Source organism: Polyergus mexicanus, unplaced genomic scaffold, assembly GCF_030449975.1.
Source record: "Polyergus mexicanus isolate NDT 795.1 unplaced genomic scaffold, iyPolMexi1.0 SCAF_5, whole genome shotgun sequence".
NCBI lineage: Eukaryota > Metazoa > Arthropoda > Insecta > Hymenoptera > Formicidae > Polyergus > Polyergus mexicanus.
The window spans coordinates 11,082,663-11,109,840 of NW_027223325.1; the positions used below are offsets into that span (position 1 = coordinate 11,082,663).

Here is a 27,178-nt window from a genome sequence, read left to right on the forward strand (position 1 = left end):
ACGTGTACATTATATACATATATAAAAACATATATTTATATATATATTTTAAATGCTACGAATAAAACTGAAAAAACACCTATATTAGATACATCATTTTCTATGTAAAGAAGAATTATATATATACATTAATACACGGTTCGATTCAAATCCGATTTTTCGTATTACCCGCGCATTCTTTCGCCTCGTGTCTCCATGGTTACCATTCGAGTACGTCGATGGCGGCTTCCGTGATATTCGCGATCGACTTCCGGTTGTCAGTGGAGCGGGCTGCACTTTGTCGTACAGGAATCATCGTTAACTGTCAATCACTTTCGTTGAGGATTACTGAAAACTAGGGACTGTCAAGTATTTTCTACGCGTTCCTGAGAACTCACACGCTTCGGATTTCATTTCCGGCAGTGAGTATACGTTTAATTTTCAATATACGTGTATATTGATAATCCGTGTTTTTTTATAAACGTCATGGCAATCACGATGTAGCGCACGTTGCGTGTCGATAGGAGGTCGTATCGATTTTTTGCCCTTCCGACACGGTTGTGTCGTCATGCGATTCTTGATTACATGAATTCGGAATACGAGATCATAGAAAACACGCAATATAAAAACAAAACAGCATTTTTACCATGTTTTCGAATGTTAAGGAAAATTTTATTCCGCATAGCATTTTGAGAATATAAGATTCTTGTAATACGAAGATCTTCCAATCTGACAGATATAAGAAAATGTATATATAATAAATATATATGCAAGGTTAGATTTGTTGTAAGAACGAGGCAAATAAGCGACTTGCGCATGCGTGCATATAATAAACTATACGTTATTATTGCAAAATTGTAAAGGAATTTCGGAAATAAAATTAAACGGATGATTGCAGTTTCTGTAGTAGAGGCAGTTGCAAATTAAAAAGATATGCTCTAATTCTCATTATTCAAATTAAATAGACTGAAGAAATAGTTGAAAGTAAAATTAATTTATCGAGAAAGTTCTATTTTCAAAGCGTTATACATTTTGCATAATAAAGTGATAGCGCAAAAATAATTTTGTCTCGTACAAGGTATATGTCTTTCAACATTGTAACATAAATTAATGTAAATTTATCATCTTTTAGATGTGTGTTTGTGTGTATGCGCATGTGTATATGTACTTTATACACATATATGTATGCATTCTATTATTATCCTTTTTTTAAAAACAGAATCTGAAGATACGCGCACAATTCGATTTTCCAAAATGCAGAAAGTGTAAGAAAGTTCAATTCGCGTTCAAAACGTCCCGTTTCCCGCGCGTGGTAATGGCTTTCCCTTCCCCCTTTCGTGCGCACGCACCGACGTCTCATTGGTCCGCGTCATTGAGCGGCGGAGATCACGTGACGCCGTGGCGCTGCGCCGCTCGCGCCGCACCGCAATTCGCTGCGCTCATTCGCGGTCCGGACGAGTAACGCGACGGGTGGTGTCTGCGAAGTGATCGTGCGGTTGTCTTTCTTTCTACCCGCTGTGCATGGTATCATCGTCGGTATCAGTGATACCCGGTTGCCTGCACTGCTCGTCGTCGCCAGATACAAGTCTCGTCCGCTTATCGATCCGCTTCAAGGTTAGTGAATAACCCAACTTCGGCGCGGAGCGCCCGTGATGTTTCTCCCGAGATCGTGCATTTTTCATGTGTGTATAAGTTCATTCGATTATATATAGAGCGTGATACACGCGCACGATTATCCACGATGTTCCTGCTGGCCCGGAGATTCCGGGAGATTTCGATTTCGGTGAGGTTATAGAAACATCGATAACGTACAGTAAAAATAAAGATTAATCGTGTTCTCGAACAGTTCTCGCGATCGGAATAACACACAATACGGTACAAATAAAAAAGTGGATCATGTAATAAGAAGCAAAAAAGATAGAATTCTCCGACTAAAGCAAAGCCTTACTGTGTATAATCCGGAGATGAAAAAACGCAAAGGATTTTTTGCGGTAATCTGTGTGCGAAGAGAGATTCAAAGATTATAAACATAAATACATAATCCTAATATCACAATGTATTATTCTTGAAAGATATTTTATTGAGTTTGATATTTATCTTTGTTTGCATAGCGAGAGTTTAATCGAGAAAGTCGTTTCTTTTTCCGTTGTTTTAAAATTTTTTAATTTATAATTAAGATTAACTTATCAATTCTTTTCATTTTTCAAAAATATATATATTTGTCATTAATTTTCCCAATAAATTTCCGTTTGCGTCCAGTAGAATCGATTTTAGATTCATAAGAATCTGTCATTGCAAAACAATTCAAAAATATTGAGATATCCTGTACATACAGCAGACATACCGCTCAATTTTCCGATTGGAATTTCCGATCGAGATATCGGAATTAAATTCGATCTTGTTTAACCGAGTAATTATTAATTATCGAATAATTAAATGATTATGAATGGTAATGAATTAAATATTTTCTAGTTTCTATAAAAATATACATTTAGAACGTTTGTTGTGGGGGAATAAATAAATACTAATTATATTTCTTATTGTTATTTGTATTTTGTATAAAATATAACGTCGTAAAAGAATTAAAGGCAAATTCGGAGCAATTTTTTAAAAAATTTTAATTATACGTATAATATTTGATTTTTTCGAAGTTAGTTCTTTTTGTAAATTATTAAATTTAATGTTTCGTTTACAAAACTTTCGAAAGTTTCGCCGTTTACCTAGCATTATAATATTCCTTTTTCTTTATTTATCGAGATGCGTCACGAGATCCGCACTTAAACATCGAGTTCGATCACGTTTGACATTTGCCGCGTGCTCTGACATTTCATTCAGTTTTTCCGACTTTTTATGCACTTTTATGATTCGCTGGAGGGATTAATTAATCCGAAATCTTGTTTGAATCATGATGTTTCGTATATCGAATTTGTATAAATAAACATACAGGCATTTAATTGTTGATATATTTTTTTGTATATAGGTGTATTTTTTCAAAATTAACAACTATCTCTTTAGTTACGGTTTATAAAATTTATCTTATCTTTAACTCTTTAGTAACCGTTGGTAAATTTCGTCACAGTGTTGAGAAATTGAATTATCCTTATCTTAATTACGTGCAGTTTATTTATATAAGCGCAGCTGCTTACAATCACATTTTCAAGTTAAAAAAATCTGGGAAAGCGGATTAAAATAAACGCGTATAATTAAAAGATAAAGATAATTCGTAATCTCATTATACGTATACGAAACAATTAGAAGATTATTATATATAAAGCACACTTGGTAAATTATATTTATTCTTTAGTCCAGATTACAGAATATTGAGATTAAACAGGATTGAATTTTGCTTGTATTAATAATATATAAATTAATTTTCTAAAATATTATAATAATCTCTTTTACAAGAAAATTGTACGTATCTTTATATGTTTTTTTTTTGCTAGCTGTTTTTTTTTTACCGCGCGTGAGCTAACGGTCAAAAATCGGAGAAAGTGTATCGTTGGTGACGCGTTTAAGAGACTTGTATATCCCGAATGTTATTGTATTACATCTGAAAACCGATTGGGGTTACCTTTTTTTTTTTTCCCCAATGTTCGCATCGCGCGTGTCGTCCTTATATGGATAATGTGAGTGTGAGTCACGTGCACATGAATGGATATAAAAATATTGATTTTTCCTTACATGCTCCTGTATTTATAGCGATGTTCCCATATATATTCCGGCATCGAAAGTTGTGCAACACTTTCGACGTATCATCACTACCAATGTAAGAGCCCTACGAGCTATTGTGTAGCCGAGCGTGGCTGAGGCGTCGCGAATATACATAATTATTGCCATAATGTCATTCGAGTTTTCCTTAGATAAATTCTTTATTGCATTTCTCACCGTTATCCTCGACATAATTTTCTATATTTTATTTATTTTTATTGCACGATATAGACATTCTGCTGTAGACTTCTCATGTTTATTGTTAAAAGGAAAGATCGCGTCAACGATAGTCAACACGAGTATGCGTTTTCGGATTAAATATTAAACAAATGTATTAAAGATAAAAGTGTAATAATAAAGCTACGTTTCGTAGATCAAACGATCAAATTAATGATATCGTTGGTTTGTTTCGTTTTGCAGTTTTATTTTCCACTGAATTTCACTCAATCATATTTGATAATATATTAAGGTATGTGGTAGTTCACATAAATCGCGCGAAACGATTCTTTGTGCTCAGACAGACGTAGATCAACAACACGTGACAAAATGCACGTTGCTGCTTTGATCGTAATTTTGTTTTTAGCAATATTGCGCAATAGAAAAGAAAGATATATACATAGGGATATAACGCGCAAACGCGCTATAAACTTTCATCCCTTTTGTCAACTGATGCGAAAAAGATTTAAAAAAGTCTTATAGCGATGGTAGGTATAAGAATGCGTTTTATATACTTCCGTAATACTTCGTAAACGCTTCGAGAGAAAGAACCTTCTCAACTACGGAAAGCAAAGTTCCATGTGCTCTTTTTCGCTTACCGATGCTTACAATTGCATGACGAATCCACATTGTTATTATGAGTACCGTTGTTGCAACGCGAATCTTTTTTTAAGTGGGGTTTTTTTTTTTTTTTTTTAATTTGTGACATATATCATGTGTTTTACTTACATAATTTTAATTTGACAATAACACCGATTTTCTTAAAATTTTAATACAATAAACTATAACTATAGCTTTTTTTTTGTAACGATATAGTACATATAGCGACGAGTATAATTATCATAACAGAGTTATCTCGTAACATGATTATATTTTTCTCCGTTTTTTTTATATTGACTGTTTTTTACGTTAAAGCTTAATTTTTTTCATTTATTTTTTTTCGCATAAGAAATTTAAAAAATCGCGTCACAAATGGAAACTCTTTTCCTCTTTCATTTTATTACGAATCTCCTATATATTTATGCGTTTAGCGATATTCTCTCTTTTCCCTCAAGTAGCAACGAGTTACGAGATGATGCAAGAGTGAAAGAGAGAGAGAGAGAGAGAGAGGAAAAGAGTCAGATCACCGCATTGTCATAGCATGCTGCGGCACGATCGACCGCACACGCTTGTCATTTAACGTACACATATCCTATACCACTCCTCTTGCATATTGCTTGCATATTTTGCAAGCATCCAGACGAGAATATCGTGGGCGATTACATTCCACGTGTGACTAACGTCATCGTTATTCGTGACGCCACGACTGACGCGCCAATTATGCGTAACCCATAGATAGAATCGCCTCATCGAAAATCGTAGGATTTTAAAATAATAGAAGAAATAATTGTTTTTTTCGCAAAAGAATCCCGGGGACTGTCGACCTTGTTTGTTACGGCCGTGTTTGTTTGTCTATTACCACAGTTTATGTCGAAGGGAACATATGTAGATGAAATGTCGCGGAAAAAAAAAATTTTGAAATAAAATATTATTTCCTCGTTTTCTTTTTATTTTTGTAAAATTTCTCCGTAAAAATATAAGCCGAGTTCACCGCATCGGAATCGCATGCGCTTTTGTCTGGGCGGCTTTATCGACGACGAAACGGTCACATCCGGGTCCCGATTGCGTTGTCCGTGATCTTGAAGCAACTCGCCATACAAACTGTGCTGGCACGCCGGGATACCCTTTCACTCTGGAAGCTTGCCAACTTCCTTCCTCGAGGGCAAGGACGGAACCGGCGAATAAATCATGCCGCTATCCGTTACACTGGTATACTAATATTAATGGGGCGCGTAATTAGGGGCTAACCGCTATTATTTTTGTCTTACACCATCGCTCTCCAGCGATATTTCCAATGAAAATAATTTTTTTTATCTTGCTCATATTCCCAAAATCTCGAGATTGTTGATTGTGATTCGATTTTGTGTATCCGGATTAATTGTTAATTTTATATACCATTTGCTCGCCTACGTATTTCTCTCCAATCATAAAATCTCTTCTTTTTTTTTTAACTCTTGGATGCAAAAAAGAGATTTGAGATCTTATTTATTTTATGGTTTTTCCAATAACTTCAATCTCTTTTAAAATTGTTTTCTTTCTCTAAATAATTTCCAAAGAAATTTTAAAGCCATGTTTCGATAGAATTCAATTTTAATTTATCAAAATTGTCTTTCTGCTATTTGCATCTTTATTATCTAGGAAGCGATGCGGAAACGATATTCAAAAATTATAAAATTGATTTCCTTATCATTTCATTATTATAGTGAGTATCAGAAGTCGAAAGAAAGATTAAAAAAAGGAGAAGAAAACATATATTCTCCGAAGATACATTCGAATACTTAACAATTTAATATTCATTTGAAAGAATATCAGAAACGCTTATCCATTCCTCGATTCTCTGATTTCTTTACCTAAAAAGTCTCATTATAAATGCCTTTTTATACACCGCTTTAAAACAATATCCGCGGCGGCGAACGAGTCTCTGTTTCTTGACCTGCCCGCACCCAGTTCCGAGCCGACCGACCAGCTGATCGTTTATCCCGATCGCGCCGGCCACGTCGATGTTGAGAGAGCCATGCAGGAGAGGGTGGATGGAAACGAACGACGACGACGACGACGACGGCGACGGAGATGCCGCGTCGCGTCTGCGCGTCGCGACGTCATCGTCGGTGGGTCGGTCGTTCGGGGGTATTGATTTTTCGCCCCGTCGTGCATGAATATGTGTGCGTTTGCGTGTGTATGTGTGCGCGCGATCACCCACGAATACATTCACCTCGACGGCGGGCACATCGCGGCGCGGCTGCGAATCCGCCCGCGGAATTCCGCCAAGTCTCTCCCCCGACATCGTCGTCGTCGATTGCTGTCCTCGCTTCCGGCTACCTCGCGAGGCTCTTCGTGGTCCCGATCGAGGGACTCGGGGACCGCGATCGGATCATTCGACGGTACTCTATCGTGCCTCGTCAGCGTTCGCGGTCGTGCCGAAGGAGAAGTTTCTCGTAAACGATTGTCGCGACGTTGAACGTTACTCCCACTCTGCCCCTCGTCGTTTCTGAGAGGGGAGAAGGTGGTTTCTCGAACTCCACGAGGACGGCGGAGTCTCTGTTTCCGTCAGGTTTTCGACGGGCGTCACTTCCAGCGTGTGCATATTCACGTAGGGATACTCGTCCAAAAGTGACAATCACACGTTTTTCTTCTCTCTCTCTCTCTCTCTCTCTCTCTCTCTCTCTCTCTTTCTCTTATCTCATAGTGAAACCGTTTGATCTGATCTCGCGTTTGCGTTGGTTGCATGTTGCAGGTTGCGTCGATTGATTAATCTAGCGACACTAGGAAGCGTCACATCGTCGTCGCCGGTGTCCCGAAGAATCAGGAGACAAGGCTCTTGTCGAGGAAGAGGAAGGCTGTCGCCCGATATCTAATCCAGTCAGGCACCCGATCATCAGCCGGCGATGCCTGCACCGACGTCAGCGGCGGGTGCGGCCGAGGGCGGCCCACCCCGCACCGAACTGCAGGAGTTACAGCTCAAGGCCGGTCAGACTACGGATGAGGTGAGTGATATATGTATATTTATACATATATATATATATACGTGTATGTATGTCTCTATGTACATACGTATGCGCGATGTGGTGTCGTGACAGCTACGAGGATTTACGACGCAGCGATTAAAATCGATGTAATTTCGCCAAACTCGATTTTCGAGATTTTAGATTTCGGTATTCGCGCGAGATTGTTTATTCGCGACTTGTTTGAAACACGAAAATCGACGTAAAATTCTTTCTGTCGCAATATTTGAATTACGCGGTGGTTATAATTTTCAGCAAATTTAAAAAATTGCCTTTTGAATATATTTATTTATTTATAGTAGTCTCAGATAAAAAGAAAATTAATTAATTTATATTTATAAAGTTTCATGTCGCGTCTCGTATATTTTTTTATATCATTCTCGCTGATCGGATTAATTATTTTGGGAAAGGATACTAAAAAAATCTTTGAGAATTCTTGAGAACGTTAAATGTATTGACTAATGGAATTAGTTTTTTCACACATACACACACACGCACACACAAAAACCATATCTTCAAAAAGCGCGATATTGCATTGAAAAAAATCACATTTCTAGGCTCATTTCTTTTTCATGAGAAATAATGTAACACATTGAAGATATAACCAACGAAAAATATGGTCTTTTGGAGAAAAAAAAATTTTGATCAACTCGTGACACAGACAACGAGAATTAATCGCGTGGTGTATAACCGGCATGATCGACTTCTGTTTCAGTCTCTGGAGAGCACGAGGCGTATGCTGGCGCTATGCGAGGAGGTGAGTCTGTCCCTTTCATCATTAGTCCCTCCTTAATTTGCGCATCGACCCTTCGATCCTCTCTCGATCATCCTCGAGATCCCGCGTCGGTGCATCAACACCCTTTTCTCGTTATCCGAATCCCGTGTAGCAACCCTCCCGTGAGAACCCGTTCTCCGTTTACATCTCCATTCGATTCCTCAGACTTTTCGAATCCCAAATTTCTCCCCTCCGTCTGTCTCGTAAACTAGGAACGATATTCATCGACGAATCGTTGCGCGCTACTGCGGCAAGACGGGCGCCACTGCTCGTTCCAAGTTCTACTTCGGAACTGCTAGAAAAAAGAAAGAAAAAAATAATAAGAAAATGACAGCAAGGAGGAAAGGAGTCGCGCCAGAGAGAGAGGCGGGCAAAGTACTATTTCGATCGTTAACCGATCAAGTGGCGGATCTTTCGATCGACTCGATTTGATCCCTCAGAGATTCGCACTGTCGAGAACTGACTGGTATACCGTAAAGCGGATAGTCAGGTACGAAGATCGAAAACGATCTAGTTTAATACATAGAAGAATTGACTAGTCGTGCTCTCGGTATAATTAAATTTGCAAAAGTCCTGGAAAGACCATTGCTTTTTAATCTATTCGACCGCGAAATCTCGTATTCCCTTGATTCGTCTCATTTTTTATACATTATAATTTTTGCTACAATATCCCATCAAAGCGCCGCTTGACCGGTTGAACATATTATTCTTGCGGGCGCGCCGACTCCTATGGAGTCCGAGTTGCAGGGGGGGTGGTCGAGGAGAGAAAAAGCTTCGTGGGGACCATACAGGGAGAAAGGAAGACGTGTAGGTGGACGTCGGAGACGCGATATGCGTTTTTTCGAAGTAGTATTTTATCCAGCTCTGGTGCCATACGGAGGCGACGATTTCAAAAACGTGTTGCGGATCCGAGCTTATAAAGAAACGGTTATAGAGAGGATTTACTTTGCGCGCCTCGCGAGCGGAGAGAATTCATCTCCCCGGCAAGGACCGGGGGGCAACAAATCCCTGTGCCTGCGATTTTGTGGAGAATCGCGAGAAAGAAATAAAAAAGAAAGGAGAAAGGAAAAGTAGAAGAATCGATCGAGGGTGAACAAATCAATCGCGCGAATTTGTAAGACGACGCATCGACGTGCTCCGAGAGACGGCGAGGCACGTTGCGAACGTACATTAAAAAAAAAAAAAAAAGAAAGAAAGAAAGAAAGAAAGAAAAGAAAAAAAACTTGTTTCTTTTAATGATTAGATTTTAGTTAGCGTTGTAATTACAAAGGTGATGCGCTTTATTAAAAATATATTATATTTTTTATTAATACGAAATATATATATTTTAATGTAAGGACATTTTCCACTAGACTAAAATTTTATACAATATTTTTTACAATATTTATCCTAATTAACAAATATTATAATAAATACGAAGAAAATATACAAAAAAGAAAAGATGTTACTTTTTAAAAAATATTTATGTGATTAAATTCATATCGTTAAAATAATTTAAAAATTTTCGCACTTCTCTTCGAGAAATCCGAAATTGAATACTTTTTTTTTAAGTATGATAAATTTATTTATGGTTATGCGCCTTAAAAGCTAAAAAGTAATACGAAAATATTTTGAAATAAACTAAACTAGAAAAAAAAAATTAAAATATTCTATAATTAAATATAAGCATATTTAATTTTAATTTTGCTCGAGAAACTTTCCTCGAGATTTGAAATTCTTTTTACACTTCTTAAAATTAGTTGTTTATAATCAGAATTTCCTTGAGAAAAAATCCACGTTTAATTTATCAAAGAGACTGCTCGGAAAGATAGCTTTGAAGCATGATTTATATATCGGATGTACCAAGGGAAAAAAAAAACATTCTCGAAGAAATTAAAAGTCGATTACTTGAACGGAAAGTATTTCGACTAATTGTAAATTGCTTTCATTTTATTTCATTTTATAGTCGCTATATATAAAAGCTTTTTTTTTTCCTCCTCTAATATCTTTATGCTAAAAGTACGAAATGTTTTGAACTTTTAGCATAACTTTCGAGATAAAAAAGAGCTCGATTTGACAGATGAATTAAATGAGAGTTTTCGATTTTTATATTATTATCTGGAAGTGACGACATATACGAATACTTTTCTGACTTATATGCTATGTATTGATTTAATAACGCTCTACTTTGTTTGCTCGCGTGTATTTTACGGTATTGCGTACGTTCGCCCGTGCCACGACCGTGAAAAAGTATCTACCTGCCTTTCCATGCATAATTATTCGCTGTCTATGCTCGTTATCTACTACTATTCTCGATACATATATATATAACTATATGTGTGTGTGTGTGTGTGTGTGTGTGTGTGTGTATGTGTGTGTGCGCGTGTGTATACATCTATACGAATATATGCGGTTCTGTGTAATTGTTTTGTGTGTATGTATGTATGTGTGTATCGTGTACACACATATATATAACACGATGATGTTTATTCTCTTTTACTACTTTTAACTTACTGTACTTGTCGAAGGAATGCACGCAACTGGCTTCTGTAATCTGATCCGCCAAATTGGCTTATCACATTTAACAATCAGTCTTATCATTATCCTTGCAATTATTATTGTTACGACTCTAAGTGACAATTGTTGGTACTGTAATTATGTTTCGAATTTCTAGACGTAACAAGAGTGTTGAATAATTGCTGTTTAATTGTTGCAACATTTTTGAAATATAAACCTGTGTTTCACGATTTTATTAATATTATATTTTACGCGATCTTATATACATTGCTGATGTAAATTTGATATTTCCATAGTAAATTTGATCGAATTTTTATACATTTCAAAAGATATATAATTCTTTTCGACTAAAACTTTTCGTATTTGCGACGATTGCGTAATATTGCGCAAATCGCGCGAAAGTAAATTTATTGTAATTTTACATTTGTTTCTGTGTAACATTTACAAAAATAATGTCGCGAGACAAAAGCAGGATCGTATCGCTCAAATGTTCTTATTTGAGAAGAAGATCCGCCGAGGTCCTTGCGTCGTTCCATTTCAGTCTCTCTCGCTGCTACTTATCTACCTGTGGCTGCACTAATAAGCACGTGTCGCATTCTTCCGAGCACCGGGGGACGTCCCTCGAATCATCATCGGCCGAGAGAAGCGTACGTACACACACCCACATGCGTTATCATTGTCACGTCGGGCGTGATGAGTGATCGCACTCTCGATTGTGACCAGGGGCAACAAATCGTCAAGTCGCAGACTTCCAAGGGAAAACAGTTCTCGGAGATTGCTTGCTCGACTATTACTTTTTTTTTTTTTTTTTTTTGTCTCGGCGACACGATGACGAAAATCCCCGAGAAAATTGAACGTGAGACATGCGAGAGTAATTACGTACGACTTACGTCGAAAGTGGCGATCGGCGACGGAGATCGATCCCGTTCGCTTTTTATCTCTCTTTCTTGTATAGCTCGATCGTCAACTTTCTCGTTTTATCGGACGCTGATCAATTCGCGGTACGCCCGCATCTCTTTTGTGACCCTTTTTTTTTTTTTTAGCGCAAGCTCCCTACGCGACGGTGTGTGAGCGACGCCTTTTTTTATCGATGGTTTTTACTTGACTCGAACGTGTATATTTCGCCCTTTTCCGACCGATTGATCCCCTTTGAGCGAAATATATCTTGGAGAGAAAATTTGATTTTAGCGAAGGGAGATATTTCAATAAACGAAATGAATAAGGTTTTGGAAGGAATTTTTATCTCTATTCAAGTACGATTATATCGGCGTGCAAGTGTTAGAGAAAAATAATTTTGTTTTTAAATAACTTAAATCTTATTTAAATAATAATTTATATTTTTTTCATATTTTGTGTCTATGCAGTTTATATATAGTGAAATCATAATTTTACACGATACACGTTGCTTGAAAAGATCAAATTTATCATATCTTTGTTTCTCTTATTAATTTTGATTATTGACCGTTCGTTAACTATCAAATTTACTCTCAAATTAAGCGGCAAATATACATCTCATTGTGCGGTAATTTTCCGCCACAAGTGCTTTCAATTTAATCCATCATTATTTACTGATAGACCTCATTTATATTTATATTGATCCCGGAATACTAATAGAGATAATTGTCAATTAACGCTAATATGATTTTGCGTATAATATTGGAAATATATAGGAAGGGGGGGGGGAGGGCAGTATGCACTAAGTGTTCACAATTAAATTCGATATAACAATAATTACTTAAGAACGAATAATGATTAATTATTAATAACAGTAATCATCGAATAATACTAGACGGAAATACGCGACGTGTATTAATATCGTTAGAGGTACTATTTATTATGAAAAAGTTTTTTGAGGCTTTCGTCATGCGTTGCTTACGCACCGTCGACGCAGGTGACATATAAGCGTACGTTTCTCCCTACCTTTTTCTTCTAATACATATCTACGGTTTTTTTTTTTTTTTTTTAAATCAACATCGTATATATCAGTAGCCTTATTATATATATTTATATATTCCCGTTTTATCGGAAAAATATAAACATCATGGTTCAACGATCGATGCAACGATTGGAAGATTTTTTGATCTTGTTTTCGGATGAATTGTAACGCGCATTCGATGCAAGGCACACCCGTGTTTTTAATAATGACCATCATATTGTATCCGTAATGATTGTTATACCAGCGCAGCACGCGAATTATACTCGACGAGACGAGGGTCGAAATTCGCGATAGCGCAGCGAGCAGAGGGAAGAATTTGATTGCTCGTGTGTGATAGAGAAAAGAAAAATTAAAAAAATAGAATTCTCTTTTGCGAATAAAAATCGCAATTTTTTGACTTTTCGTCCTTTAACCCTTTGTACTTCGGTAGTTTCTTGTAAAAGTAAGTACGTTTAGAAGGCAATGTTTTTTCTTCTAATTATTCTGAATTAAATTACGCTCTCATGTAATCCTTTTAGAAGACGATATTTTGTCATTTTTTTCGAATTAAAAGATTGTAAAGGTAAACGAACGAAATTCAGTTTTACACTATTTATATAAATGGTAAGGTTAAAGATGATTGAAAAATATTGTGTACTTCTTTATATCTATGGAAAATTTAGAAAAATTTTCTTTTTCATTAGTCATTTTTCAATGCTAATATTATTGGAAGGAATATTTTTATTAAAAATGTGATTATTGCATCTTGACGCGAAAGAAACGCAAAGGGTTAAAGCGCAAATCGATCTAACGAAAAAGTGCTCTTCAAGATCGTCGAATCGAGAGAGAAGGGTTCGCGCCCTCGCTAAAGAAGAGGGCCACCTTAAGGAATATCGCCTACCGAAACGATGGGCGGACGAGATCCCCGGAAATAGAAAAATGACGAATGCGAAAAGAGAGAAAAACGAAAAGGAAAAAAAATAATGGGATAAGGAAAAGAGGAAAGATGGAGGGAAGCTGCGTCAGTATATATGTAAAACAAAGCTATTGCTGCTATCTCTCGATATTGTGTCCGTTGCTGTGGATGTTACTTACTCGTGTCTCTTTGTATACGTGTGCGCGGTGTGTGCCCGTGTGTGGTCTCCGCTTGCCTTGATATCCGCAATTTCTACATTTGCCTGCTTCGATTGCCTCTGCCTGCTTTTCACGGGATTTCGTAAATTGAAAAAGCAACCGGCGACTGTTCGAGTTCAATGCTTTGTAGCAATAGTTATTTGCTGTAAACAACAAAAATCTAGAAAATGTGAAAAATAATTATCTTTCGAACTTTATTTCGTTTGATTACCTTTGACAGAAGTCAGAATTTAAAGCGATAAAAGTGATATTACAATTGCCATTTTTTTCTCTCTCAGGAGCGTTTATAAAAGTGTAACATAAAAGAATAGGACGTGAAGAATAAAGTGAAATTTGCGGATAGATTATTTTATCGGCAATTATAATATTAGAATTTAGAAATAAAGAGACGTGATTTTTAGATCCTTGAGAGATAGAATAATATTATCTTTTTTCCGTAATCAAATGATTATCACATTTAAAAAATGTCAATTTAAATTTAATTTTTCTCGCATTTCTTTACAACAATATTTTTTAAAGTTTGAGGTTTTATCAAATGATTTTTTTTATTAAATGCAAGATGATGCTGTAAGTTTAATGTCCTTAATAAATTTAGTGAAATTTTATCGCGGGCTTAAGAGGGACATAGCGTTATTTTGCATAACAGAATATAAGAGAGAGAAATATAACTTCATTGAATATATCCGATATTATCGTTGTCGTTAATTTGCCTTTCGATCGACGGAATCTTGTTGCTTGCTCGCTTTGGCTGCCTGGCTGTTTGTGTGTTCGCCTTTTCCCTCTCTGCAAGCCACTGTCCACTTTCCATCTTCAATGCATCGTATTGTCACTCTTTTTAGAAGCGATCCCATCAAAGCTCAATATAATCAATACTCAGTGCATATCATTTCACGCTCTCATACAAAACAAATGTATTTTTAATCGAGATACATATATACATATAAATATATACACATACGGTGTATACAGACTGTCCCACAAAAGATCTACTTTGTAAAGAAAACGGAAGGATCGATCTTTTCTTAGCGAGAATTTTATTCTACTTTGTAACAATTTGTAACGGTTATAATACTAATTGTCATAATCCTGAAATTTTTTAAAAAAGGGTAAATAAATAATTTAATAAAAATCAATTATTGATTTTTAAAATATAGACTTAGCATGATTAGAGAATCATGAACGTGATTTATAATTATAGTTTTATTCATTTACGTATTTTATTCTGTATATGAAAACAAAATTACATTGCTAATTAGGATATTTTCTTGAATCTTAATGTTATTTTATTTTAAATTATTCATTAATTGCTTCTTATAAAATCTTTGCTAAGGAAAGACCAATTCGATTTATGTAAAGAATAAAATGCCACAGTTATTATCTCTTAATTTTTTTCTGGGACATCCTGCATACGATATTTATGCTTGAAGGAGATATTCGAAAGATATATTTAATTCTTTGTATTTCAATATGTGTTGTATCGCTTTGTTGTTATTTGCATTACTCTAATCAATCAGTAGAAATGATTTAATATTCAACGTATTGTAGTTTTCTTATATTTATTAATATAACACATTTTAGTGCAAAGAATTAAATACTTTGAATAAAAACAAGAATCACTTTTTATATATTTTTTTATTTTTCTCTATTTATTCCCTTATCGTTCAAATCTTATTTAGATTTTATTGATCGCGATTGGGTAATATGGGTATATTTTACATGCTCGTCACTATCGACTATCACTCTTCATGTTTTTTCTCAAAATCTTATGCACTTCCACAATTATGTGTATATATTTTTTTATATTCGATATGCACGCTTGTATTTCAAGCCGAACGAGGAAAAGAGCAAAATATGAACAAAAATATATCGCAATTTTTGCGATTAAAAAGTCACCGATATATCAAGCTCATGTAATCAATCATATACAGATTCTCTTTTATATTCTCGCCTCTATTTAGCGCGTTATTTAATCCTAAATGCACCTTATCCGAGTTCTACTTATTCCATATATTTTTTACTCGATCGTGTTTAATATCGACGCGTTAATTAACGGAGTTAAAAAATTTGAATTAGATATTTGCGTTAAATGTGTGCGCAAATATGAGCTGTAATTAAGCGGGACTCTGTTAAAAATAAGAAAAAGGAAACCATTAAACGTATAGTCGCTTATCCTTTTTCCCTTCTCGGTTCATCAGCCGTTTTATTCACTTCGCTCATTCATTCATTCGCGCATTCATTCATTCGCTATCCGTCACCCTCCCATCTCCCCTCCTACTTCAATTACGTGTGCGTGTGTATTTTACTTTGCATTTATCCAGATGCAACCCTTTGAGTCTCAAAATGCCTCCAATCGGAATTTTTCACTTGGTCTTTTTTTATATGCATTATCGTTATTCTTATGTCATAATTAATATCGATATAAACTGATTATGAGGAACAGGATTATATTTGATCGTAGAGCTGAAGGATCTAAAATTTATATATTTTATTAAAATTTTTATATTTTACTTTATACATAATTATGTTTATAAATGTTCTCCTGCTTTATGTTTTTAGATTTTATTTTAATTTTACATCCATAATCTTTAGGTCTCTTTTTTTTTCAGATACGTATAGTTACTATAATTTTTGTAAATTCCAAAGTGATAATTATCTGGCGATGAATTTTTCTTCTTCTTTTTTGTTAATTTGATCGATTTTACGGCACATTCGTGACTCAAAGGGATCTCGCAGGATCATTGTGTGACTTGCTTTGCGCATTGGATTTTACTCAATGGAAGCGTACTCTATTCTGTATCCTGCGATATACCTCTACCTACCTACTTACACACTCTACTATATACCGCTCTTTTCGTTACTGGGTGTCCAAGAAATTCCCATTTACCGCCCAGAAAAATAACACTGCAGCCGTGGATCTGCTCGATCGCATTCGATCTTTCCTGGACTCTTCTCTGATGGAGACGAGGCACACAGGGACGATCGACGACGATCGAGACATTAGAACTGTCCAGCCGAAACTCATAGAACATCGCAAAAAAAAAAAAAAAAGAATCTCAAAGATTGAAAAACGCGCGTTCTTTGTCAGAAGGAAGATATCCGTCCAATAAAAACAAAAATATATAAACGCACAACAACAACGGCGACAACAACAATTACAGCAACAGGAACAACATCTACAACAACAACATGAACAACAGCAACATCAACAACAACAATATCGCCATAGACCGATACAACATCAGGAACAACAACAACATCAACAACAAGCAACAACATGCCGACACGTTCGTAGCGTCGCATCGCGTTTGACGGTACCTCCGGTCGGGACTATACTTTACAATCGCTCTTGCCCGCCCGTCTCTGCCCATCTGTCTCTGCGTCCCGGGCAGATATCGATATAAAACAGTACGCCGTAAGGCGTTCTCGAGGGCGCGCCGCGACTTCGTCCGTGATAGAATGAGAAAAAAGATTAAGTATAACGACAAAAGTGAAAAAAAGAAAATGAAAAAGAAAAAACGAAACGAGAGAGGCCTCGAAAAAAAAATACTTCTCACTCTGGTCCCACTCTGTACGCGCATCACTACCTCAACATATCCGGCTACAATATCCACCTCTTGTCTTGCTTGCCCAGTACCCACCACCGATTTATCCATTACATATATACCTTTCTTTCTATATATATATATACCTAACTATATATACTATACTAATATATACTACTAATATTACTACTTTATACTTACTAAAAGAAGGATATGAAGAAAGAGTGAAGAAGGATGTACGACTCTCTCTCTCTCTTTCTTTTTATTCGTCTATCTCTCTCTTTCTCTCTATCTCTCGCTCTCTAACACTGGTGGTGGTTGTCTGTGTTGTGCTGCCTCTGTCTGTCGTAGAGCAAGGAGGCTGGCATCCGCACTCTGGTCGCACTCGACGACCAGGGAGGTGAGTGAATCCGCTTGTTAGCAATTAAGTAATTACCGAAAACGAGAGAGGGTAGGAGGTGAAGAAACGAGGAAAATTACTCGTTCTCGTAGTCACCGCACACACTTTTACGATTTAACACACCGTCTATATATTCACAAGCGTTACCCCCGCGAGTGTCTTTTTTTTTTCCCCCCCTCCATACGCATATAATACGCACATATACGCAATACACACACGACGGGGTCTCGGGATGAGAAAATTGCGGGAAAGAAAACAATGATTCCACACAAGTTTTATATCTCTTTTATACACAAACTAGATATAGTTTTTACTAAGTGTAAAATTAATTTTTGACGTTAAGAAAAAAAAAAGAGCTTATTTTTACTGTTGTTCTAAAATTTCTTCTTCTTCTACTTTGTATATGCTGTACATTTTATATTTTTTTTTAAAAAGGAAAGTTACATTTATCTTACAAATTACATGAAAATATTTAATAGATACAAAGATTATTCTCGCATTTTTCCTTCTTCTATATCAACATCCCGTAGATTTCATCTTAAATGCAATTTATGTTTGCTATTTGCGAGAGATTCAATAATAATTCTAGATACTCGCTAGATCTCTTAAATATGCCTAAGTGATTATTCTCGTGTTAATAATTGAATACGGACACACACATACATACTACGGTATAACGATTAAACACTCACTCTTTCGGTCATGATATATAATTAGCGGAGAAAGACCCTTAATTTAAAGAAAAATTCTAATAACATAATCTTTACGTAAATTTTATATTTCTAAATTTTATAAATCTCAATGACAGATTTCTCGATGAAGCGACCGAAAGGGTTAACGCAGTGATTTCGAGAATCGGCGCTCAAAACGCTCGCGGGTTTGTAGCTGCTAACCAGAGACGGAAATTGTTCTATTAACACACTCAGTCCTATGGGGGCCCCGAGATATTACGGATATATGCTCGCCACCCCCGCGAACCCGCACCCTGTTAATTACGATCGTACGACATGCGCCTGATATTCGCTGTGTCCCAATGTTCGATAAACATTTGCGCGAATAATAATTTCGGATTTTGCCAACGCGGAGCGCGATTCCGCGAGAGTTTTCCGTCTAAAGTATCAGGCGATAGAATTTTAGAAGTCAATTTTCCAATTCAGTGATTCCCGTTTCGTACACAAAAGCCGATTCCTCGGATATAGAAATATCGATTAATCTACGCTTAATTTAACGCGCATGAAACTTACACGCTTTGACGCGGTTTAATGACATAATGCCATGCCTTTGATATGACACGAGCTCGATCGGAGCTTTAACTCTACCCTAATCATCTTTATTTCCCTAAATGCTGAGACGGCAGAAACGATTTCGCGGAAATCGTCGCTCCCTCACGATGGAGATTCGACAATGTGAAAAGATCATATCGCTCCCGATTAGCAAAGTTAATTAAGGGGACCGACAGCCAACTGCCACTGTACAATCGCAAGTTGTATACTGTGCTGGATCTACTACAATTACTACTGATTACAACACCATCGCCATCACTGACACCACTGAGATACTCTCCGCTGATATTACTAACGTTTACTACCATGTACCATTACACTATGGCTGCGTCTTGGATCGTTGGTCAAAAGTTTTCCGTCCGTCTAATTTTGTTAAAGTTCTATCAATTTTGAGATTTTTATTTTTTGTTAAAAGATCTTTTCGATAATACTTTATAAAGTAATTAGGAGATTGTATAAAATGCACGTGTTTTTTTTTTTCCCCCACGTATAATCTCTTTGCTGTTTTTATCATCCGCGAGGAAACTGAAAGATACATTTTTTAATTCAATTTCATACAAATTTCTCGGCGCATATAAAATTTGCGCGGAACTTTACGATCCAATACGCGGCTCGTGCAATCACGACGTGAACCAGTTCAGGCTCATTTTTACGTTTCACCATTGACATGGACAAATCTGCTGTAATAACGTGACAGAGAGAATATTCTCATAACATATATGTACTACGCTCACGATATTCATAATGTGAAAATGAGCCTCTATCAATAAATCAGTCATCGCTGCTGTTGCTATCGCTGTCGCTATTTGCCAGCGTTGACGTGAAGCGGCTCGTACACAATCCAACGAGCGAGTTTCTATTGTATAAACAAATATGAGCTCCATTGCATAAACATTGCACTAAATCTTCTTGCCGAATTTTTATGAATATTTTTAACTTTACTCGTATAACGATATTATATTTCCTGATATATCCTCTTTATCCGTATTTTTATCAGTGTATATATATCTATATTATTATTAATATAAATTTTTTTATCGATCTATAGATAGATTCTTCGCGTATTGAAACTGTTTCCCCCTTATTGAATATCTTTTATATATAAATATAACAGTTTTTCTCTATTATTTTTTTTTCTTTGTATATGTGTGTGTGTGTGTGTGTGTGTTCGCGCAAGCTGTTGGATGCTGTATGAACCGCTTAACGAGATCGAACTGCTCTCGTGTACAATTAACAGCTGTTGTTCAGATGGTGTAATCAATCGTGATCGTTTTATTTTTATTTTCTCCCCATCCCGCCGTTTTTCTCTCTGTGTAGCCTATTTACACTCACACTTAATCGCCCCTTCCTTTCGCGCCCTTTTTCTCTTTCTCTTTCTTCGTGTAGATCTCTTCTTGTCCTAAATCCAAACGACACGCCGGTTGCGATCGCGCGCAGCAAAGTGCAATAAATGACATGTGACGTGTGGGAATGCCCTTATCGTGTCTTGGAGTTTTTCCTCCACGGCCCTTTCTCACACTCTTTGCCGATGTGGCGAAATTTAGAAGCGTGCTGAGTGCCCTCTCATCTGTCAAACGCTATTATCGCATCTGCTTTCGTATACCGGATGTGTACCGGGTTAATTGGGACATATCGCGACAGTTTTCGATATATATATTCAAATATATTATTATATATTTAGAAATATTTAGGACGTAATTATTTATATCGAACATATTATTTATTTTATCACCGTTTAAATTATATTATTGTAAATATATAAATAAAAGAGAAATATATATATATATATGATTTATATACATACATATAGTATTATATTTAAAATATATATAATTCATATATATATTATATATTATATATATATATGTGTATATATATATATGTATATATATTATAAAATTTAGATGATGTCAAGATGAAAAAAAATTACGTTCTAAATCATCTAAGTATAACATATATATCGTTTGTTTGTGAATTCAACCTTTTATAAAAAAACTTATGGTTTTTATAAAATGCCAGTTTATAAAATTCGTAAATTTTTTATAAAAAAGATTTTATAAAAAAAAAAAAAAAAATCTTGCAGAACATATATAAATTGATAAGCTATAAAATGTACGTGGATCAATTTACATATTTTAGTATATTAAATAAAACTGGTTATGAAATAATATTATTATGCAAAATTATCGTCTCTCATCGTCATCATTAATTATCGACTAGCAATGACCGCGGTCATCAGTTGAGCATTTAATCTATCATAAAGTGATCCAGTCGTTAGAAAGCAATTATACGAGTAATATTGATTTCAGTATCATTTTCATCATCTATCTCATTAATCATTGAAAGTGTCGCGATTTCGCGCCCGTGTCGCAATTAGCCCGATCGATCCCAACTTTACAAGATACACGCTGTAATTCTGTGGATTTACTGTAATTCTGTGTATATTTGATCCCTTTACTATACACAAATACTATCTACTAGCCAGCCGCGAAGCTTACAGAGCTGTGTCGCGCTTTCAGTCTACGTATTATTTATATATAATTACATACTACATATATATATATATATCAACATGTATTTGTCTATCTAATGTAGATATATCTCAAGAGAGTGTATACTCTATAACTCGTTAACGCTTGTGACAGTAGATATCTGTCTTGTCTGCCGTAACTTGTATCATTTCTCTCCTCTTTTACCTCTGATCTCTTATATACATCTCTGTCATCTCCTCTCTTTCTATTTATCTACTTCCGTCTTTCCTTGGTTTTGCAATCTGTGCATCTAACGTGTAACTATTCTCTGTCGGCCGTCGTCTTACCAAAGTAGATATTGTCCCCGCTTTGATTTCGAGTCGCTGGCCGAAATGTATGCGTATGCGGTATATGTATATATTATCAGGAAAGGCTATATAGATAATAATAATAATATACACAAATATGAAAATCGAACAATATGTGGAGAATCGAAAAATGAGAGCTCGGTGCGATGTGAACGAACGAGAAACGCGAGAGTGAAACGTTGCAAGGAAACTCCGCTCGGCGCGATCGCGCCAATAGCGTTAATCGCCGATTAGCACGGCAGGAATAATTAATAGCGTGATTTCCGCTGCGCTACGTGATCATCGCCATCATGATCGTCAATAGCGTTTAATCGCGCCATCGTTCTCGTCAATTCGCGTTTATTCGCCTGAAAACGAAAGCGTTCGACGCTCAAGAGACGTACCGACGATGATCGTCGCATTCTTCAATCGTATTAGTTATCAATCGTATCATCAAGATACACTAGAAGAAAATTTATTAGAAAATTATTAGAAACTTTATTAGAAAGATGTAGAAAATCCTTCGGTAAAATCTAAATTAACATATTGCATCTCTTTCTTTTGCTTTTAAAAATTTTATGCTCTTTAAAAAAAAAAAATTGTTTTACCTGAAAAATTAAATATAAGAGGGATAATTTGAGAGATTTAGTCTAACGATCTTCACGTCTATTTGTTATTCGTGGAGAAATCTTTTTCCGAAATGTCGAAGGTAGCGTCTCTTGTTCGCTTTATCTTTATCAAGCCGCCCATTAAATTTACGCTCCATTAAATCGTCTCATCGTCAATCGTCATTACTCTTAATATCGTCGACGTCGTGTCCGTCATCTCTCTATTATTATCTTTCTATTCTCTTTTTCGCCTATGATTTCTAACGTAAGCAATGAATGCAGAAATCGGTTGCAATTGTAGCTAATTGTAATCGAGATTATAACGCACAGAAAAAATTTTAATTAAAAGATTCTTAATTGATCGATTAGGTCAATTTAATTTAATGTAATTAATTGTAATTTAATTGTACTTTAATTTGATTCAAATAATTCTTGAAATTACTATTCTAAAATTGAGCGAGATCCCCGGAAAATCGAATTATTTGAATAATTCTCATTAAATCCTTTATTTCTCAGGAAAATATTTTTTTGTATCATATAAAAATGAATAATATAGTTGATCGCGAATGTGATGCTAAACGCTATGATTGCACCTGATTTATGTAAAGGGTGAGCGAGCGATTATGGTTGACGTTGTTGCGATTAGGATCATATACCTTAATGACATAATCGCTAGCTGCCTCTGGATCTTTTTTTTTTCGTCTGGTTTATTAGCATTTTTATTATTTTTTTTTTAACTATTTTTTATATTATTATTATTATTATATTACTTATTATCATTCTTTTTACATTATTATTGCTGTTTTATTAATTATTACATTATTACTTGTTTGAGTTTGATAATTATGTTATAATTTGTTTATTATGCGCGGCACGTTTTGTCCAAGAGCGTGATTTTTTGGATATTCTTTTTTATAGTGACAAGGCTAACTATCGATACAATTATGATAAATATAGACGCGAGAATTAATATTTTTGCGATAATTTATCCCAAGTGGGTTATTATCTCAAGGACAATTCTTTCGTCGCTTTCGGACCAACGAAACGTGCCCGCGTGATTTTGTTGCTTTTTTGTCTGTGACTTTGTTCCGCAGTTTATTCTCGCACCCATCTACTGAGAAAAACGATTCTTTCGTTTCCGTTAATGTGTGGCACCTTGATGACCCTGTCGTAGACCGAGGAGATCGGAGCAAACACTCTGACGATGTTAGACCACCAAGGCGGTAAGCAGTTTCTCAGTAAAACAACAATAAGTCACTGTCTCTTTCTCTCTCTCTCTCTCTCTCTCTCTATCTATCTCTATCTCTATCTCTCTCTTGCGAGGAACGAGCGAGCGATGCGACAAGTTTGACAAATATAGTACGTTATTATAACAAAAAAAGCTTACAAAAGAGGTAAACGCGCGAAGTCCGTAAGACGCGAAGCGAAGAACGGAGTAACACGTGCGCGCCCTTTTTTAGCCATGTCAATTTGCGTTTCCCTTCATGAAAGGGCGCGCTGCCGATGCGTGATTACTAGAGTGCCGACAAAGTCATATAAAACGAAAAATCGACTACGAACGATCGACCGAATTCATTTTTGACAAGATTGCTTTCAAGTTCTTGCAATAAAAAGGATATTAGCGATATTTGATTGTCAATATATGAAGAAATAATTTCATATATTATGATAGATGAATGATTTAATATTTATTAGATATAAATCTATTAAAAGTTTTTTTCTACTTAATAATTTAATTATTTTTATCTGAAAAATGAAAAGTATATATTTTATTTTATTTTATTTTATTTTTTTAATTTGGATTAATCAAAGGAGAGAAAAATTCATAAAGTTTCGCTCCTCGACATATATATTTTTTCGCGGATTAGACGAATAGTTTTTATTTGCTTTAATTTGATATCTTCTCTGCGAAATATTGTTGTCTACATTTTTAATGACGTAATCGATATTTGATAATTCAATGATGACAATGCAACAAGTGCCGACTGTGCGAGTCGATTTTCGTTATCCTTCTTCGTCGAGAATGATCCATCCGTTGTTTCGGCTGTCATCGAGCAAAGGCAAATGACGGGAGATCTCGCGATGACGAGAACGATACTCTCGCGTCGCTAGCGGATGGCTTGGTTGACTCATGACGACGTTTCGTCATCGATGTCGAGTCACACGAACGACTAGATTATCGCTCTTAGGCTCCTGTCGTGTTTAGGGCATCCAACGAAATTCTATTCGTTACCCCGATCTTGTTTCCTCCGATCCTTGATACCGATCTCCGATACTGTATCTTTCAACGGCATGACGTTCTATCGATGTCTACGTGTATACGGGATATTTCTCTCGAAGGATGTCCCGTTTATTCTTTTACCTTTGACTATATTTGATTGTCTGTCTCTATCTTTTTTGCCTTCGCCATCTCCTTTCTAGCTTTGCTCTGCTCTGGTGTTCATTTATTTCTCCGGATGCGTCACACATCAGGTGTGTGTCAACGTAATCATTTGCATTCAGAAATATAAGAATCTTTATTTTTTCCTCGCTCATTTGAGAGTTATATCGAAATTGAGAAATTAATACGAATATTATTTATTTGAAAATAGATATGCGTTGTAAATTTGAAATTTATTTTAATTTGAAGGAATAATTAATTTAAATTTAATGGAATAATTTCCGTTTTAAAATATATAAAAATATTTTTATTTTTTTTTTTTTTTTTAATTATTAAAAACTGTTTTTATTTAAAATTTTCTACTTAAGAATAGTTTTCAGTAGAGTTGAGATACTGTATAATTTTCTCCTAATAATTTTCTTTTTGCATAAGATAAAATCTTACTTTACATAATAATAAAACGTATTATTATATATAAATATAAATATATATATAGATATATAATTGAAAAATTTACGAATGTTTATTGTATTTATACAAATATCTGAATGCGAAAGATAACAGCATTGAGTTCATGAATCATAATTCTTGTTACGAAAATCACGCAGATTTATCTTAATTTTATTCCAATATTTTTCATTCCAAGTGTTTAACATAAGTATCACTTTCATTTATCATTTATAACCAAGTTTTCCGTTCATCCTTTGAGATTCGCGGAAGAAGAATTGTATTGTGTCGAATACTTGTTCTACGTACTTTTTACCACTAATACTTAATCTTTTCTATAAATGCGCTAGTCGTCGAGGATCCACGTCGTCATTTATTCATTTTTCTTTGATCTATAATGAATTAAATATTTTTGCATCTTCATTCATCCAACGTCTTAAAAATTAATTGGGAAAGAGCAACAGGATGAACATTTCGGTTCTCTCTCATCATTCCTACGGTCCCCCTCCTTCACAATCATCGTTGTTGAACCCCGATGTTAGCATTTGCTGATGTCACATCATATCTCCATCCATCCATCCATTCATCCATCTCCTGATACGTATAATAGATTAATTAGTTGAGGCTGAAAAAAAAAAATTCGTCGTCCGCGCCCTCTCGCCGCTCCGACATTCTCTCATCGTCCTGCCTCTTTCTCTTCCTTTTTTCCATCATTATCTTTCTCACATCTCTCTCCCGAAGTTTATTTCTCCCCGCGTTGGCATTGGTGAATATCACGAGGGAGGGGGGGGGGTCTTGGATCTTTTTTTTTTCCGGGGAGGGAACCATCGCGGAGCGAGGCGAGGGAGCGTCCCGACGGCGATGTAACTTTTCCTCAATGTTTAATACGCCGCTGATTGCCTGTCGGTTGCCTGTTTAGAGCCACGAGGTCGGGATGAAAACCCTCGTAATGCTGGACGAGCAAGGCGGTAAGCCACATCCATTCTAGCCTCTAACATAAACAATAGACAGATCCCGTCGCGAGGAAGAAAGAAAAGAGATACGAAAAATATATGAAAAACGATTTTACTCTCCGCAGCGACAACCGACGATACAAATATCAATTTTACAGAGTATACACATACACACATATTAAAAATATGTATCAATACGTATATGGTATACCATGGATAAGAATAGTGCTCGTCCATCGCAATTTTCTCGCTATAAATATTCGCGATCCCTCGTCATAGTAAAAATATTTCAGATATTATATAAACGGATATACAGGCGTTTAGCGTTATCTAAAGGGATGAGAATACTCCCGATTAGTCCGATGCGATTGTATTTATTTATTTTTGAAATAATTATCTTCTTATTTTCGCGATCACGAGCCGATTTATAGCGGGAAAATGGAGAAATGTGGGCGCCCGAACTACTTTTCTTATCCTTCTGGAAAATACGCGGTGATATCTCGCGAGAATGAGCGCGATAACGCAGCGCTGCCCGAAAGATAGATGATAATATCATCTTCCTGCGCATTTCCGTTTCCTTAGATCTGTTCGTGTACCATCGCTGCGAAATATTGCCGTGTATTTCACGTGTAAATCTCCTATACAGATTTTTCCAAGAAGGGAGAAGGGGGATCGGTAGCGGGACCTTCGATTCCGAAGAGGCTTCAGAATTCGATTTCCCGAGAATTTCATTTGCTCTTTGCTTCAATTCATCGAGAAGCGATATTTCGTCACATCTCGTTATCATTCTATTATCTATTCTTCAATTTTTTTTTCCAATCTTTCTCTTCACATTTGCTAATATAATATCGATTAGTTATGTAGATGATTCTCGTCTTTCCTTGCGATTATGTCTATGAACGCAAAGATTATAATCATCATA

At 35.8% G+C, this 27,178-nt stretch overlaps 1 protein-coding gene across 9 annotated transcripts in view; it reads left to right on the plus strand.

Annotated features, from left to right (window-relative positions):
- Nucleotides 1–256: 256 nt before the first annotated feature.
- The window catches only part of Snap25 (Synaptosomal-associated protein 25kDa), a 42,866-nt gene continuing 15,944 nt past the window's right edge, over nucleotides 257–27,178 (plus strand). For 2 of the 9 annotated variants that reach the window (XM_070296338.1, XM_070296340.1), the window contains exons 1-4: nucleotides 257–401; nucleotides 7,238–7,487; nucleotides 8,221–8,262; nucleotides 26,223–26,271. In XM_070296338.1, the coding sequence (XP_070152439.1) occupies nucleotides 7,389–7,487; nucleotides 8,221–8,262; nucleotides 26,223–26,271 (190 nt within the window). In that variant the 5' untranslated portion in view covers nucleotides 257–401; nucleotides 7,238–7,388. Of the gene's footprint in view, nucleotides 402–1,433; nucleotides 1,594–1,686; nucleotides 1,763–6,790; nucleotides 7,094–7,237; nucleotides 7,488–8,220; nucleotides 8,263–17,718; nucleotides 17,768–23,650; nucleotides 23,700–26,222; nucleotides 26,272–27,178 lie in introns of those variants that run through there. The other 7 variants (XM_070296339.1, XM_070296333.1, XM_070296335.1 and 4 more) reach the window with 7 other exon arrangements.